This window comes from Eucyclogobius newberryi, unplaced genomic scaffold, assembly GCF_026437365.1.
Source record: "Eucyclogobius newberryi isolate DKJ021-1_F unplaced genomic scaffold, fEucNew1.0.hap1 SCAF_16, whole genome shotgun sequence".
Taxonomy (NCBI): Eukaryota; Metazoa; Chordata; class Actinopteri; order Gobiiformes; family Gobiidae; genus Eucyclogobius; species Eucyclogobius newberryi.
The window spans coordinates 14,137,108-14,151,039 of NW_027315790.1; the positions used below are offsets into that span (position 1 = coordinate 14,137,108).

General features: G+C 40.7%; 3 protein-coding genes and 1 pseudogene across 3 annotated transcripts in view; 2 read left to right on the top strand and 2 right to left on the bottom strand.

Moving 5' to 3' along the window:
- Positions 1-2,395, bottom strand: part of LOC140362288 (uncharacterized) — a 2,941-nt pseudogene extending 546 nt beyond the window's left edge.
- LOC140361785 (tissue alpha-L-fucosidase-like) overlaps positions 1-2,826 on the bottom strand; it is a 40,600-nt gene extending 37,774 nt beyond the window's left edge. The window contains exons 1-2 of the mRNA XM_072447626.1: positions 2,634-2,826; positions 2,458-2,524 (exon numbers count right to left, since the gene is read on the bottom strand). Coding sequence (XP_072303727.1) covers positions 2,458-2,524; positions 2,634-2,801 — 235 coding nt within the window. The 5' untranslated portion in view covers positions 2,802-2,826. The remainder of the gene's footprint in view (positions 1-2,457; positions 2,525-2,633) is intronic.
- Positions 2,827-3,460: 634 nt separating this feature from the next.
- Positions 3,461-5,795, top strand: LOC140361416 (thioredoxin-like protein 4A). Its single transcript, XM_072447126.1, has 4 exons — positions 3,461-3,570; positions 3,815-3,985; positions 5,287-5,390; positions 5,463-5,795. The coding sequence occupies exons 2-4, from the start codon at positions 3,833-3,835 to the stop codon at positions 5,632-5,634; spliced, it is 429 nt and encodes a 142-aa protein (XP_072303227.1). The 5' UTR covers positions 3,461-3,570; positions 3,815-3,832; the 3' UTR covers positions 5,635-5,795.
- Positions 5,796-9,378: 3,583 nt separating this feature from the next.
- LOC140361786 (thioredoxin-like protein 4A) lies at positions 9,379-12,089 on the top strand. The gene is made up of 3 exons (XM_072447627.1): positions 9,379-9,546; positions 11,628-11,731; positions 11,804-12,089. Exons 1-3 carry the CDS (start codon positions 9,394-9,396, stop codon positions 11,973-11,975), a joined length of 429 nt encoding a protein of 142 aa, XP_072303728.1. The 5' UTR covers positions 9,379-9,393; the 3' UTR covers positions 11,976-12,089.
- Positions 12,090-13,932: the final 1,843 nt, after the last annotated feature.

The window sequence follows — 13,932 nt, forward strand, 5'->3', positions numbered from 1 at the left end:
TCATAATTTGCATGCAATACAATATTATAATACCATGTACCATTACTTATCTGCGTTTTGTTAGGGAAGCCAAAGACCACACCACTCTTTTTTTTTCCACCATTGGTGTTAGCGGAACTGTCCAGCTAAACACAAATCAAATATTCTCTACACTCCTTAAACTGAGAGGGGTGCATTCTGCTAGCCTGACCAGCCATTCCCAACACGTTTTGACAGACTATTTTACAAAACCGCATTTGAACACTGTGTGGGAGGGACTGGTGGGTCAGGTAAGCATTCTGCCACACTTGTACGTTCCTAATTTTCTCATTTAAATAAGACCGTTTGCTCATGTGAAAAACTGACTCCTCCTGGTCAGCAGTGAAGAAAAATCGATAGTCAGCCCCAGAAAAGTCCAGGTTTGAGTACATCTGAGCAAAACAGGGGGCTGGTACAACAGGTTTCAGGGAATACCCAGAGGTCACCTAATGGACAATTTTGACTTTTTATGCTTTGTAATCTTATCAATTTGTATCAATGATGTATGATTTGGGTCAATATTTGTAAACTGTAGTCTTGTGTATAACCTTTGTTATTTTTCTTGTTTCTTAAGATTTGGTAAAATGTTTTTGTAAAGGTGCCCAAAGGGAGTTTTATTTTGGGTAGTTAAGGCCTATTGGGGTGTGGCCACCTCCACTTAAGAGCGATCAAGTATATACTTCACCTGCCTGCTGAGTTCTGCTGATCCCTGCTACATGTACAGTAGTGCAGCATGATTCTGATTCTAATGTGTAGAAATGTGAATTGGGGATGCTCCAAATGCATTCTCAGCTCTGGAGCCAATTTGTACTTAAGTTTATTGTGTTTGAGGTGATCGTAGTCTTGTTAATAATCATAACAAGGTTCAGACTCCTTTGTTTATGACATATTATCTTACTTGTTAATAGTAAAAATAAAAAAGCAGAAAATAAAAAAATAATCTTCTTAAAACCTTTATTTTTGTTTACAGTAAGAAAGCTAGTGCAAAGTTTTGCAAAGCAAGGGCAAAATGGAGACTTGTAGTTAGATATCTTTAAACATTGGTTGGCCAGGTGTTTCCTTCCAGGATGGAGGCCAGGTCTTTTCAATGCTGGGACGAGACTTTAGGTGGTTGTAGTAGCAGAAAAGTTTGGAGTATTTTTCTTCGGACAACCTACAGAAAAGGGAGTTGAATATATGGTATGTGCATAAATAAACATCAGCTCCACCCACACCAGACACTTACCCCATTCGGAAGAGAAAAGCAACACCAGGGAAGACAATCACATCTGCCATTGTGAAGTGCTTTCCAGCCAAGAAAGGCCCATGACCCTACAATATAAAACAATAAGTCTGAGGCACGTTTCAGAAGAGCTTGTACAGCATGTGGCAGTGCACACATTTTATTTAAAAACTGGTAGACTTGGTTTACATAATTCATTTCTTGGGAGATTTTTCTGGTTAAATTGGGTGTGAAAAGTACCTTTTTTAGATAATCCTCCCACAGTTTGACCTCAGCAGTCAGTGCCTCTTTGTTCCTTTTAAGAGTTGCATCATTTCTCTCAGCTTCTGGGATTTTCCAGATGTAGTAGGCAACATCAGCTGAAACATGTTGAAAAACATTTTTAACCTTTTAACACATTTTTATTCAGTTATTTCACTTTTGTTTATGTGTGAGATTGGACAATAATGTGTAATTGTTATAACAATAATGATCAAATAAACATCTGCAGGATGAATTTGACTTATTTTCTCTCCTGGTGCAAAGGGTTGAGGCATATTACATAATTCAAAACATTGGTCGAGTGGATAATTAATGCGCTAATAAGCAATCTTCCCATGTGATTCATAGTGGCATTAACTGAACACATGACTCTATGCACTCTCACACACTTCACAAACAATGCATTTGTTATGCATTTAATGCAACTTGTTTTGAATAGCAGATAGGGTCTCTTTAGGATTGGTGTTGTGTGTGGAACATCTCTGAGGAGAGACTGCAAGAACTCTCTGTGGTTTTGATTTTGACTGTTGCCTGGAGCTGAACTTTGTCCCAACAAAAAAAACAACAGCGAAGTCATAAACCAATCATAAAATATAGGATCACAACAAATAAAGTGCAATAGTGTGTTTAGACCCTAATGCCATGTGTAACCTGATCTGTTCTTTGTTACGTTCAAGCTGTATAAATATTTGGTTTGAAAGAATAAAATTGGAAATATACCACATTTGGACATAAGTGTATTCCCCTCATGCATCCGTTGCCTCATCAGTGCCCTCTCCACGGGGTCCTCAGGGATGAGTGCAGTTCCTTGGCCCTTGAATGTATCCTGTTACCATAAAAATACAATGTGAAAAATCTATAGGACCTTCAGTGTACAGTTTGTCTGCTGGCCATTGTTGCACAGTTCAGAAACTCAACTACTGTTTATTGCAAGAAGTGCAAGAGTTTGTATATTACCTCCAAATACTCGCAGATAGCAAACGACTCATTGATTGTGATTTTTCCGTGTTGGAAAGAAGGGAGCTATACAAAAGAGAAAACAAAAACAAAAACCAGGTACGATTTTTAAAACCTTTAGTTTCAGAAAATTAGTGTTTAGCTGGTTTATGTACAGTAAGAAAAATGAACATACCTGGCCTCTTGGATTAATTTTAAGAACTTCTGGTCCCTTGTGCTCTTGTTTCTCAAAAGACAGTAACTTGCTGTTGTAGCCCTGCAGACCCTTCTCCTCTAGAGTGATCATTGGCCTCCAGCATGGGGGAGAGCCGGAGCCCCAGAACAAAGTAATTTCCTTGGCCATGGTTGTCTCGAGTGTAACTTGTGTGTGGCGGTGTGCTAGTTTTATAGGAGTCCTTTTGCACACGGATCGCTACTCACACTGACTCAGCAGTTTTTATTCACCTTACCCCGCCCCTGGCAAGAAACCAGTCCAACCAACCTTCGTTTGCACGGAATATATAGATCACTATCAAGGATTCTCATTGTCACCAGTCTAAGGAAAGTCACCATGACTATGCATTATCGATCACAAACTGATAACCCACCCACTTTCAATTGGCAGGCCAGAAAACCAGTCTAAAAATGTATGCAAACAGAATGTCTGAGATTTGAACTTTTAGGAATTTGGACACAAATTAATAGACCTGATAAATATTAGACTGTTCAGTGGAAACAATTCGGAGACACCTTTATGCAGTGTGTGTGCATGCATGTACAATCGTGAGCCTGTAAGTCAATGGATATGATGCTAACTTTGCCTAACTGCAATTTCATGCATGTTGGAAAACTAACTGCCCAAAATATATGTGCCTTTGAAATGAATTATACTAGAGTAGTACGATATTCCTGCTTTCTATGCACAAAATTCATTGGAGCTGTGCCAGTCAGTTACGCAAGGTTTGGGTTACCTCCTAGTCGCTTTTTTATGACGCGAAATACACGCGACATTGCGACTGGCTAGCAAGCGGCAGTGGTCAATAACAACAATCCTCGGTTAATAGCAAAACACGAAAAAATACGACTATATCGGACATCGCCTACTCGTTACACTAAATCTTTATATTCAAAAGGTAAGATGTTACACACTAAATCAGGTTATTCAAGTCTTATCAGAGGAATTATGCACCAGCGTTCCCTTTCCCCTGGAATTTTCTTCTGCTAACATCCTAGGCTAACATTAGCATACCACATTTTCTTTCCACCAAACGCACATTAATTATAGTTATATAATATAAGATAATCCTTTATTGTCCCACATGGGGAAATTTCATTTTGCCACTGCTTAACATGTTATATTTAATCTGTTTTGATTAGAAACAGCCTCACAACGCCATGTCGTACATGTTGCCACATCTTCACAATGGCTGGCAGGTGGATCAAGCTATTCTATCGGAGGAAGATCGAGTTCTCGTGATTCGTTTTGGTCACGACTGGGACCCTACGTGCATGAAGATGGACGAAGTACTTTACAGCATCGCCGAGAAGGTAACTGGTTACAGTGAGACATATTTACATATTAACCCAGGCTAGTTAATTTAGCTGTAGCCTTAGGTGCTAGCGTCAGTATGCTCAATGGCGACACACTCTGGCAACATTGCAGAGCTGTTGCTCACAAGTTTAATTCATGTTTAGTCGCCCATTCGATATATGCTAATTTTTATACTCTTTCTACCAGTGGTGAATATTTATATGGGATATGTTATGTAAATCGACTTGTATAGCAGTGTTTTTTCTTCATTAGCTTACTCATGGCCTTTACAAACAGGTACATCCCAACCCCATGATCTGAAGGAATTCTGTCATGGATCTGTTAAAATAACTGAATAGGGTATAATTAGCTTAAACATCACGTGAGTTGGCCTAGTGCTAGCAACTGCATCGATCCTTTGCTCCTGCCCTGGCACAGCAGCAGTGTTAAGGGAGCAGCCGCCTTTAGTCTCTTCTAAACTTTTCAGTCGCACTTCCACCCAATCTGCAATCTGCAGGCCTCGCAAAACATCTGACTACTTGTTAGTCTAATGCTGTCCCACGCTGTCCCGTGCCCCTGTCTCATTCTCTTTTACAATCCTCTCCCATGAGAGGATGGTTTGGTCGGCTCTGATGCAAAACCTGAGTTCTAGGGTTAAATAATATTACACTGCCTGTCAAAAAAAATATTGTAGGACTGCCTTTAGCTTTGATTGCAGCACACAGTCACTATGGCGTTCCAATGAGCTTCTGCAATATAAAATGATGCATTTCCATCCAGTGTTGCATTATTTTTCACCAATTGATCTTTTATTGATGATGTGAGAGTGTGACCACTGCACAAAGCCTTCTCTAGCTCCTCCCAAACACTCTCATTTGACCCTTCTCAAACATACGGACATCTTTTCCATGACCACAGGATTTGTATTTCCACATAAAAATGAGAAGCCGCTCACTGCATGAGTTGGGTTTATATACTGTGTTGCAGCTGAAAGTTCATCACCTGCTGCAGTTATCCAGTATGAGGAGAGGACCTACTGTACTTGCTTAGTTGAATCCAGAATTACAATCCAGTCATCTTGTGTTACACCGCTTAAGTGAGCTAGCACCCCCTGTAAGCTAGATCAGCATTATGGTTTACAGTGAACAAAATGTAAAAGTGCATTTGATGTAAGTCTTGCTTATACAGACTGGGCAGAGAAGGGAACACTGGCTGGAGGAGGAAGAGTTGCAAAGTGCATGAATCAAGAACATATTCACTTGTAAACACGTATAACAAAATTTGAAACAATGTGCTCACCTTTTTGTTTTCTACACAGGTGAAGAATTTTGCCGTCATCTACCTGGTGGACATCACAGAAGTACCAGACTTTAACAAGATGTACGAGTTGTATGACCCCTGCACTCTGATGTTCTTTTTTAGGTAAAAACAGTTGTCTTTAATATTTAATAATCTAAATGCAGTTTTAACTCTTAATTACTACATTTGTTGCAGAAATAAGCACATCATGATAGATCTGGGGACTGGAAACAACAACAAGATCAACTGGACAATGGAGGACAAGCAAGAGATGATCGACATTGTAGAAACCGTTTACAAAGGAGCACGAAAAGGAAGAGGTCTTGTGGTATCTCCCAAAGATTATTCTACAAAATACAGATATTGATTTTTCTTCGTTTGAATATTTACTTTTTTATATTAAAAGCATCAGAAGCCTGCAAAATGGACAATTTTCAACTACTGCCATGTTTGAAATGTGGTCTCAAAATTGTGTGTTCTGTTTAGAAGCAACTCCCATTTCACAATAAATGTTTTACATGTGCAGTATGTTCATTTGTATTCCAGCAGATGGTGCCAAAGATTAGTTTTCCTGGTGAAGTTTAACCGACTTGTGCAAATGTTAACATTTATGTCGTAAATTGTATATTATTCACTAGCGAAGCCACTTCACAACCAATATTTACTACTACTACTCTGTGAGATTGATTTTACAAGAGTAAGTTTTACTTATTCTGACCAGCCAGATGAGTTTTTGCAATATTTGGATTCAAAGTGACACATCGATCTGTCGTGAGCCAGGTCATGTTTTACTTACTATAACATTTTAAGCCCCTTGTGTTGAGGAAGCCCTATATGCTAAGTGCTAACACTTCATTCAGGAACAACTATTGTTAGTCAGGATAATGCTCAAATTAAATACATGCACATTATCTCTCTTTAAAATATTGATTGTCTTGAAATTTATTTGGATGCTTTGGCTGGTAAGCCTGGACTTGTAGTGCTATAAATAAATATTAAAAACGTAATTATCTCAAAGGTCAAATTGAATGACAATTTCATGAATCTGAGGGTTAGGGTTAAACTGCAAAATGGTGTTCTCTTAGACCTTTTGTCTGCTTCATTTCCATAACGATACAGTCTGACATGCAGTGCCTCTAGGGCTTATGGAGACTTATTGTGCTGTTGGCCTCATACACAGCAGGAGGTTGGGTGGGGCTCTTCCATTGGTTCATTATTATTCAATATCATACATTTTGATCCTAATTAATCAGCTCAACCTCTGCAGGAACTGTACAGTAAAGAGCTGCTGTCTAGATGTGTATTTAAATCAAATCAAAATCAATTTATTTTTGTAAGGCCCAAAATCACAACAACAGTCGCCTCTGAGGGCCACAGGGAGAAATAAATCAACAATGTCTGTGGTGGCGATGGAGTCAGACAATGTCTGTGGTGGCGAGGGACAATGTCCCAGGGTCCTCTGTCCTTAGACTCTCCTTCTCGGCCAGGAAAAACTACAAAAAAAAACCTCTTTGGGAAAAAAGCGTAGAAACCTGGAGGAGTTCCAGTGAAGGAGAGATCCGACTCTCACAGACGGACAGACGGACACGAGGGAGACTGGAGCTGGACCCACTCTTCAGGCAGATGAGGGACCGTCTGAGTCGAGCTGGACCCACTCTTCAGGCAGATGAGGGACCGACTGAGGCGAACTGGACCCACTCTTCAGGCAGATGAGGGACCGTCGGAGGCGAACTGAAGCCACTCTTCAGGCAGATGAGGGACCGTCGGAGGCGAACTGGACCCACTCTTCAGGCAGATGAGGGACCGTCGGAGGCGAACTGGACCCACTCTTCAGGCAGATGAGGGACCGTCGGAGGCGAACTGGACCCACTCTTCAGGCAGATGAGGGACCGTCGGAGGCGAACTGGACCCACTCTTCAGGCAGATGAGGGACCGTCGGGGGCGAGCTGGACCCACTCTTCAGGCAGATGAGGGACCGTCGGAGGCGAACTGGACCCACTCTTCAGGCAGATGAGGGACCGTCGGAGGCGAACTGGACCCACTCTTCAGGCAGATGAGGGACCGTCGGGGGCGAGCTGGACCCACTCTTCAGGCAGATGAGGGACCGTCCACACAGGGCAGGGACCACTTCACCAGGAGAGGGACATCTGGGTCCACAGGTCCTCAGGAGTGAGAGATAGAAAAAGAAGGCGGTGAACAGTTTGCAAGTGGAATTAAAAAATAAATATTGTTTGATAGCATAAGTAGTCAGAAGAAGAGGATAGTGCTCAAGCTGTCATACTTCCCCCAGGATAGTTACTCCTAGGGCAGCATAGCTAAAGCTGTGGGTTTATGTTTCTGTTCCTAACTGGTCTGACCATAAGCGATTTCGAAGAGGAACGTTTTAAACCTGGACTTAAATGAAGAGACTGTGTCAGCATATTTAACATGGGTCGGGAGCTGATTCCATAACACAGGAGCTTGGTAGCTAAACGCTCTACCTCCTACAGTACTTTTAGAGACTCTTGGCACCACCAGAAGGCCGGCATTCTGAGAGCGAAGAGCTCTGTTTGGATGATATGGTTCTACAGCATCTTTGAGGTAGGATGGGGCCATGTCATTTATGGCTTTGTAGGTCAAGAGTAGAATTTTAAATTTGATTCTAAACTGGACAGGGAGCCATTGAAGAGACTTCAGCACCGGCGTAATGTGCTCTCTTCTTTTTGTTCCTGTTAGTAATCTTGCTGCTGCATTTTGAACCAGTTGAAAGCTTTTTATGGAGCTTTTAGGACACGCTGCAAGCAGGGAGTTACAGTAGTCTAATCTAGTCGGTACAAATGCATGGATACGTTTTTCGGCATCACTTTTAGGCAGGATTCTTCTGATTTTGGCTATGTTGCGCAACTCGTGTGAAACTAGAGCGAAGTCATTGTAAAAGTCAGCATGATTCAGCATCATATAGATACTTCTCAGGTATTTTTAGTACTTTTTTGTATGTTAAGGCTTATAAAACAACATATTGCTTTTTCTGAAGAAATCTATCAGAAAACACTTGTGAGTTAGGGCTGTTTGGCTATAAGATATGATTGCAATGATAGATAACCTTTATTTGTCCCACAATTGGGAAATTCCAGAAAAAAATAACCAGTAATAGGCCTGTACACTCTGTCTTTAAATCAAACACACGACATATTACAGATCACCTTGGTCAAAACACCCAAGAAAGAGCCAAATCTCTATACAGAGCTTGCCCTTCAACTTTCTTCCCCCATATACTCAATCTGTCCCCTTTACATAACATAGCACACATAACCAGCTCTATTATGGACCCACCAGCACCAAGGCAACCCATCACATACTATATTTGACTCAAGATAGAATATGGCTAAACATTTCAAAGCGTAAATGTGAAGGCTAAATGGATATAGACAGACTTATCCCACAACCCAACACATCCAACTATCTGCAAACAAGGCGAGTGGTTGTGTATGTATGTCTTATGTAGGCTGAGCCGTGGCATCTGCCCCCAAAGGGACATTACTCAGTGCAACAATGCATGTACAATCGTGAGCCTGTAAGTCAATGGATATGATGCTAACTTTGCCTAACTGCAATTTCATGAATGTTGGAAAACTAACTGCCCAAAATATATGTGCCTTTGAAATTAATTATAGTAGTACGATATTCCTCCTTTCTATGCACAAAAGTCATAGGTCTATTGGAGCTGTGCCAGTCAGTTAAGCAAGGTTTGTTTGGTTTGGTTTACCTCCTGGTCGCTTTTTTATGACGCGAAATACACGCGACATTGCGACTGGCAGCAGTGTCAACAATAACAACAATCCTCGGTTAATAGAAAAACACGAAAAAATACGACTATATCGGACATCACCTACTCGTTACACTAAATCTTTATATTCAAAAGGTAAGATGTTACACACTAAATCAGGTTATTCAAGTCTTATCAGAGGAATTATGCACCAGCGTTCCCTTTCCCCTGGAATTTTCTTCTGCTAACATCCTAGGCAAACATTAGCATACCACATTTTCTATCCACCAAACGCACATTAATTGTAGTTATATTTACATTTTGCCACTGCTTAACATGTTATATTTAATCTGTTTTGATTAGAAACAGCCTCACAACGCCATGTCGTACATGTTGCCACATCTTCATAATGGCTGGCAGGTGGATCAAGCTATTCTATCGGAGGAAGATCGAGCTCTCGTGATTCGTTTTGGTCACGACTGGGACCCTACGTGCATGAAGATGGACGAAGTACTTTACAGCATCGCCGAGAAGGTAACGGGTTACAGTGAGACATATCTACATATTAACCCAGGCTAGTTAATTTAGCTGTAGCCTTAGGTGCTAGCGTCAGTATGCTCAATGGCGACACACTCTGGCAACATTGCAGAGCTGTTGCTCACAAGTTTAATTCATGTTTAGTCGCCCATTCGATATATGCAATTTTTTATACCCTTTCTACCAGTGGTGAATATTTATATGGGATATGTTATGTAAATCGACTTGTATAGCAGTGTTTTTTCTTCATTAGCTTACTCATGGCCTTTACAAACAGGTACATCCCAACCCCATGATCCGAAGGACTTCTGTCATGGATCTGTTAAAATAACTGAATAGGGTATAATTAGCTTAAACATCACGTGAGTTGGCCTAGTGCTAGCAACTGCATCGATCCTTTGCTCCTGCCCTGGCACAGCAGCAGTGTTAAGGGAGCAGCCGCTTACAGTCGCACTTCCACCCAATCTGCAGGCCTCGCAAAACATCTGACTACTTGTTAGTCTAATGCTGTCCCACGCTGTCGGCTGTTTGGTCGGCTCTGATGCAAAACCTGAGTTCTAGGGTTAAATCATATTACACTGCCTGTCAAAAAAAAAAAATGTAGGACTGCCTTTAGCTTTGATTGCAGCACACAGTCACTATGGCGTTCCAATGAGCTTCTGCAATATAAAATGATGCATTTCCATCCAGTGTTGCATTATTTTTCACCAGTTGATCTTTTATTGATGATGTGAGAGTGTGACCACCGCACAAAGCCTTCTCCAGCTCGTCCCACTCTCATTGGCATTAAGCAGCTTTCTCTGCTTGATGCCAATGATTTGACCCATCTCAAACATACGGACATCTTTTCCATGACCACGGGATTTGTATTTCCACATAAAAATGAGAAGCCGCTCACTGCATGAGTTGGGTTTATATACTGTGTTGCAGCTGAAAGTTCATCACCTGCTGCAGTTATCCAGTATGAGGAGAGGACCTACTGTACTTGCTTAGTTGAATCCAGAATTGCAATCCAGTCATCTTGTGTTACACCACTTAAGTGAGCTAGCACCCCCTGTAAGCTAGATCAGCATTATGGTTTACAGTGAACAAAATGTAAAAGTGCATTTGATGTAAGTCTTGCTTATACAGACTGGGCAGAGAAGGGAACACTGGCTGGAGGAGGTGGAGCAGGCTGCGAAATAGACGGGGGCCCGGGGCCCGCAAGCGCGCCCGGGGTTTGAATTAGGAGGGGGCCCGCCGTGCCCCTGTATCGAAATTCCTCAAAAAAAATCAAGATGTAACTAACAATTTGGCCATATTTGGGGCATTTTCAACGCTTAAGTTTCGTTTTGACCGACATGCCACTTCGCAGTTTTCTTGCTTCTCATTGGCCGAGCGGTGTCCGTGATCTAATTTGGATGAAAGCGTGCATCTGATTGGCCGCTGCGTTCGGTTGTGTTCGGGTGTACTTGGAAACGCCCGGTCTAATTTTGGGTCAAAAGTGATATCTAGGTTGGCGGGCGTCAATCTACTCAGTCCTCAATTTAGTCTTTTTAAAGTTGTTTGCAACAAAATCTGTATGTCAATGTGGAAGTATCCAAGGGCCCCGCCCCCTTTGGAGTTGTTATCATCGGGGCAATGTATACATGTTAGTAGTTTATTTTGTAGGCTGTGATTTTATATATTCCACAAGATCTCCTTGTGTCAAATGCTGTAAACAGTATTCATTTTGTATCTAAGAAACATTATTATATTGAATTAAACAATATTGAAAGATCATGATCTCTGGTTTATATGAATTCAGTATTTGTGCGCTTCCTTCATATCAAATAAAAGTACTTTAAATTGTTTTACATGCTAATAACGAGGTTTAAAACAACACATTTATCTTGTTCTTACGACGCCGCAACGCTTGTGGGCCCTGAAATTGCTGGGGGGCCCCTAACTTTTTTAGATAGGGGGCCCCCTGTCCCCTAACTTTGAAAATCTATTTCTCAGCCTGTAGAGTAAAAGTTCAAGAATCAAGAACATATTCACTTGTAAACACGTATAACAAAATTTGAAACAATGTGCTCGCCTTTTTGTTTTTTACACAGGTGAAGAATTTTGCCGTCATCTACCTGGTGGACATCACAGAAGTACCAGACTTTAACAAGATGTACGAGTTGTATGACCCCTGCACTGTCATGTTCTTTTTTAGGTAAAAACAGTTGTCTTTAATATTTAATAATCTAAATGCAGTTTTAACTCTTAATTACTACATTTGTTGCAGAAATAAGCACATCATGATAGATCTGGGGACTGGAAACAACAACAAGATCAACTGGACAATGGAGGACAAGCAAGAGATGATCGACATTGTAGAAACCGTTTACAGAGGAGCACGAAAAGGAAGAGGTCTTGTGGTATCTCCCAAAGATTATTCTACAAAATACAGATATTGATTTTTTTATTTTTTTTTATAGTATTATTATTATTATTTGTCTGTGTAATGTTTGAATATATACGTTTTTATATTAAAAGCATCAGAAGCCTGCAAAAAAGACAATTTTCAACTATTGCCATGTTTGAAATGTGGTCTCAAAATTGTGTGTTCCGTGCTGTTTAGAAGCAACTCCCGTTTCACAATGAATGTTTTACATGTGCAGTATGTCCATTTGTATTCCAGCAGATGGCGCCAAAGATTAGTTTTCCTGGTGAAGTTTAACCGACTTGTGCAAATGTTAACATTTATGTCGTAAATTGTATATTATTCACTAGCGAAGCCACTTCACAACCAATATTTACTACTACTACTCCTGTGAGATTGGTTTTACTTATTCTGACCAGCCAGATGAGTTTTTGCAATATTTGGAGTGACACATCGATCTGTCGTGAGCCAGGTCATGTTTTACTTACTATAACATTTTAAGCCCCTTGTGTTGAGGAAGCCCTATATGCTAAGTGCTAACACTTCATTCAGGAACAACTATTGTAAGTCAGGATAATGCTCAAATTAAATACATGCACATTAAGTCTCTTTAAAATGTTGATTGTCTTCAAATTTATTTGGATGCTTTGGCTGGTAAGCCTGGACTTGTAGTGCTATAAATATACATAAATATTAAAAACGTAATTACCTCAAAGGTCAAATTGAATGACAATTTCATGAATCTGAGGGTTAGGGTTAAACTGCAAAATGGTGTTCTCTTAGACCTTTTGTCTGCTTCATTTCCATAACGATACAGTCTGACATGCAGTGCCTCTAGGGCTTATGGAGACTTATTGTGCTGTTGGCCTCATACACAGCAGGAGGTTGGGTGGGGCTCTTCCATTGGTTCATTATTATTCATTATCATACATTGTTGATCCTTATTAATCAGCTCAACCTCTGCAGGAACTGTACAGTAAAGAGCTGCTGTCTAGACGTGTGGACATGCTATACAGAAATGTGTCTTCACCAAAATTGAGTGTAGAATGAACAAATTGGTAATCCATGTTATGTTTTGTGACATTTGATTGGTATGTTCACTCATCAAGGGGGAAGGTAACCCTTACCCCCATCCAGCTCTTGGCACCAATGCAAATGAGCAAACAATACATTAGTCTTGAATGTTGTTTACCCAATTCCAGTTGTGTATTTAGCAACTCTTGTGAAACTAGAGCGAAGTCACTGTAAAAGTCAGCATGATTCAGCATCATACTTCTCAGGTATTTTGTAGTGCTTTTTTGTACGTTAAGGCTTATAAAACCACGATATTGCTTGTTCTGAAGAAATCTATCAGAAAACACTTGTGAGTTAGGGCTGTTTGGCTATAAGATATGATAGCAATGATAGATAACCTTTATTTGTCCCACAATGGGGAAATTCCAGAAAAAAATAACCAGTAATAGGCCTGTACACTCTGTCTTTAATCAAACACACAACATATTACAGATCACCCTGGTCAAAACACCCAAGAAAGAGCCAAATCTCTATACAGAGCTTGCCCTTCAACTTTCTTGCCCCATATACTCCATCTGTCCCCTTTACATAACATAGCACACATAACCAGCTCTATTATGGACCCACCAGCACCAAGGCAACCCATCACATACTATATTTGACTCAAGATAGAATATGGCTAAAAACTTCAAAGCGTAAATGTGAAGGGAAAATGGATATAGACAGACTTATCCCACAACCCAACACATCCAACTATCTGCAAACAAGGCGAGTGGTTGTGTATGTATGTCTTATGTAGGCTGAGCCGTGGGATCGCCCCCAAAGGGACATTACTCAGTGCAACCGAGCTACTGCCTACAGGCTTTGAGAGATTAGCACGAATCGATGTTTAATACAGATAATATGGCAACGACACGAATACTTTAAAAATAAACTATTCCCCATCTGCTAGAAGGGCTGACACACTTAGAGCATCA

Bases quoted from the DNA above. Each gene is read 5' to 3' on its own strand.
- LOC140361786 (XM_072447627.1), top strand. From the start codon at position 9,394: ATGTCGTACATGTTGCCACATCTTCATAATGGCTGGCAGGTGGATCAA. The intron at 9,547-11,627 runs GTAACGGGTTAC...TTTTTTACACAG, and splicing joins TTTACAGCATCGCCGAGAAG to GTGAAGAATTTTGCCGTCAT. The intron at 11,732-11,803 runs GTAAAAACAGTT...CATTTGTTGCAG, and splicing joins ACTGTCATGTTCTTTTTTAG to AAATAAGCACATCATGATAG.
- LOC140361416 (XM_072447126.1), top strand. From the start codon at position 3,833: ATGTCGTACATGTTGCCACATCTTCACAATGGCTGGCAGGTGGATCAA. The intron at 3,986-5,286 runs GTAACTGGTTAC...TTTTCTACACAG, and splicing joins TTTACAGCATCGCCGAGAAG to GTGAAGAATTTTGCCGTCAT. The intron at 5,391-5,462 runs GTAAAAACAGTT...CATTTGTTGCAG, and splicing joins ACTCTGATGTTCTTTTTTAG to AAATAAGCACATCATGATAG.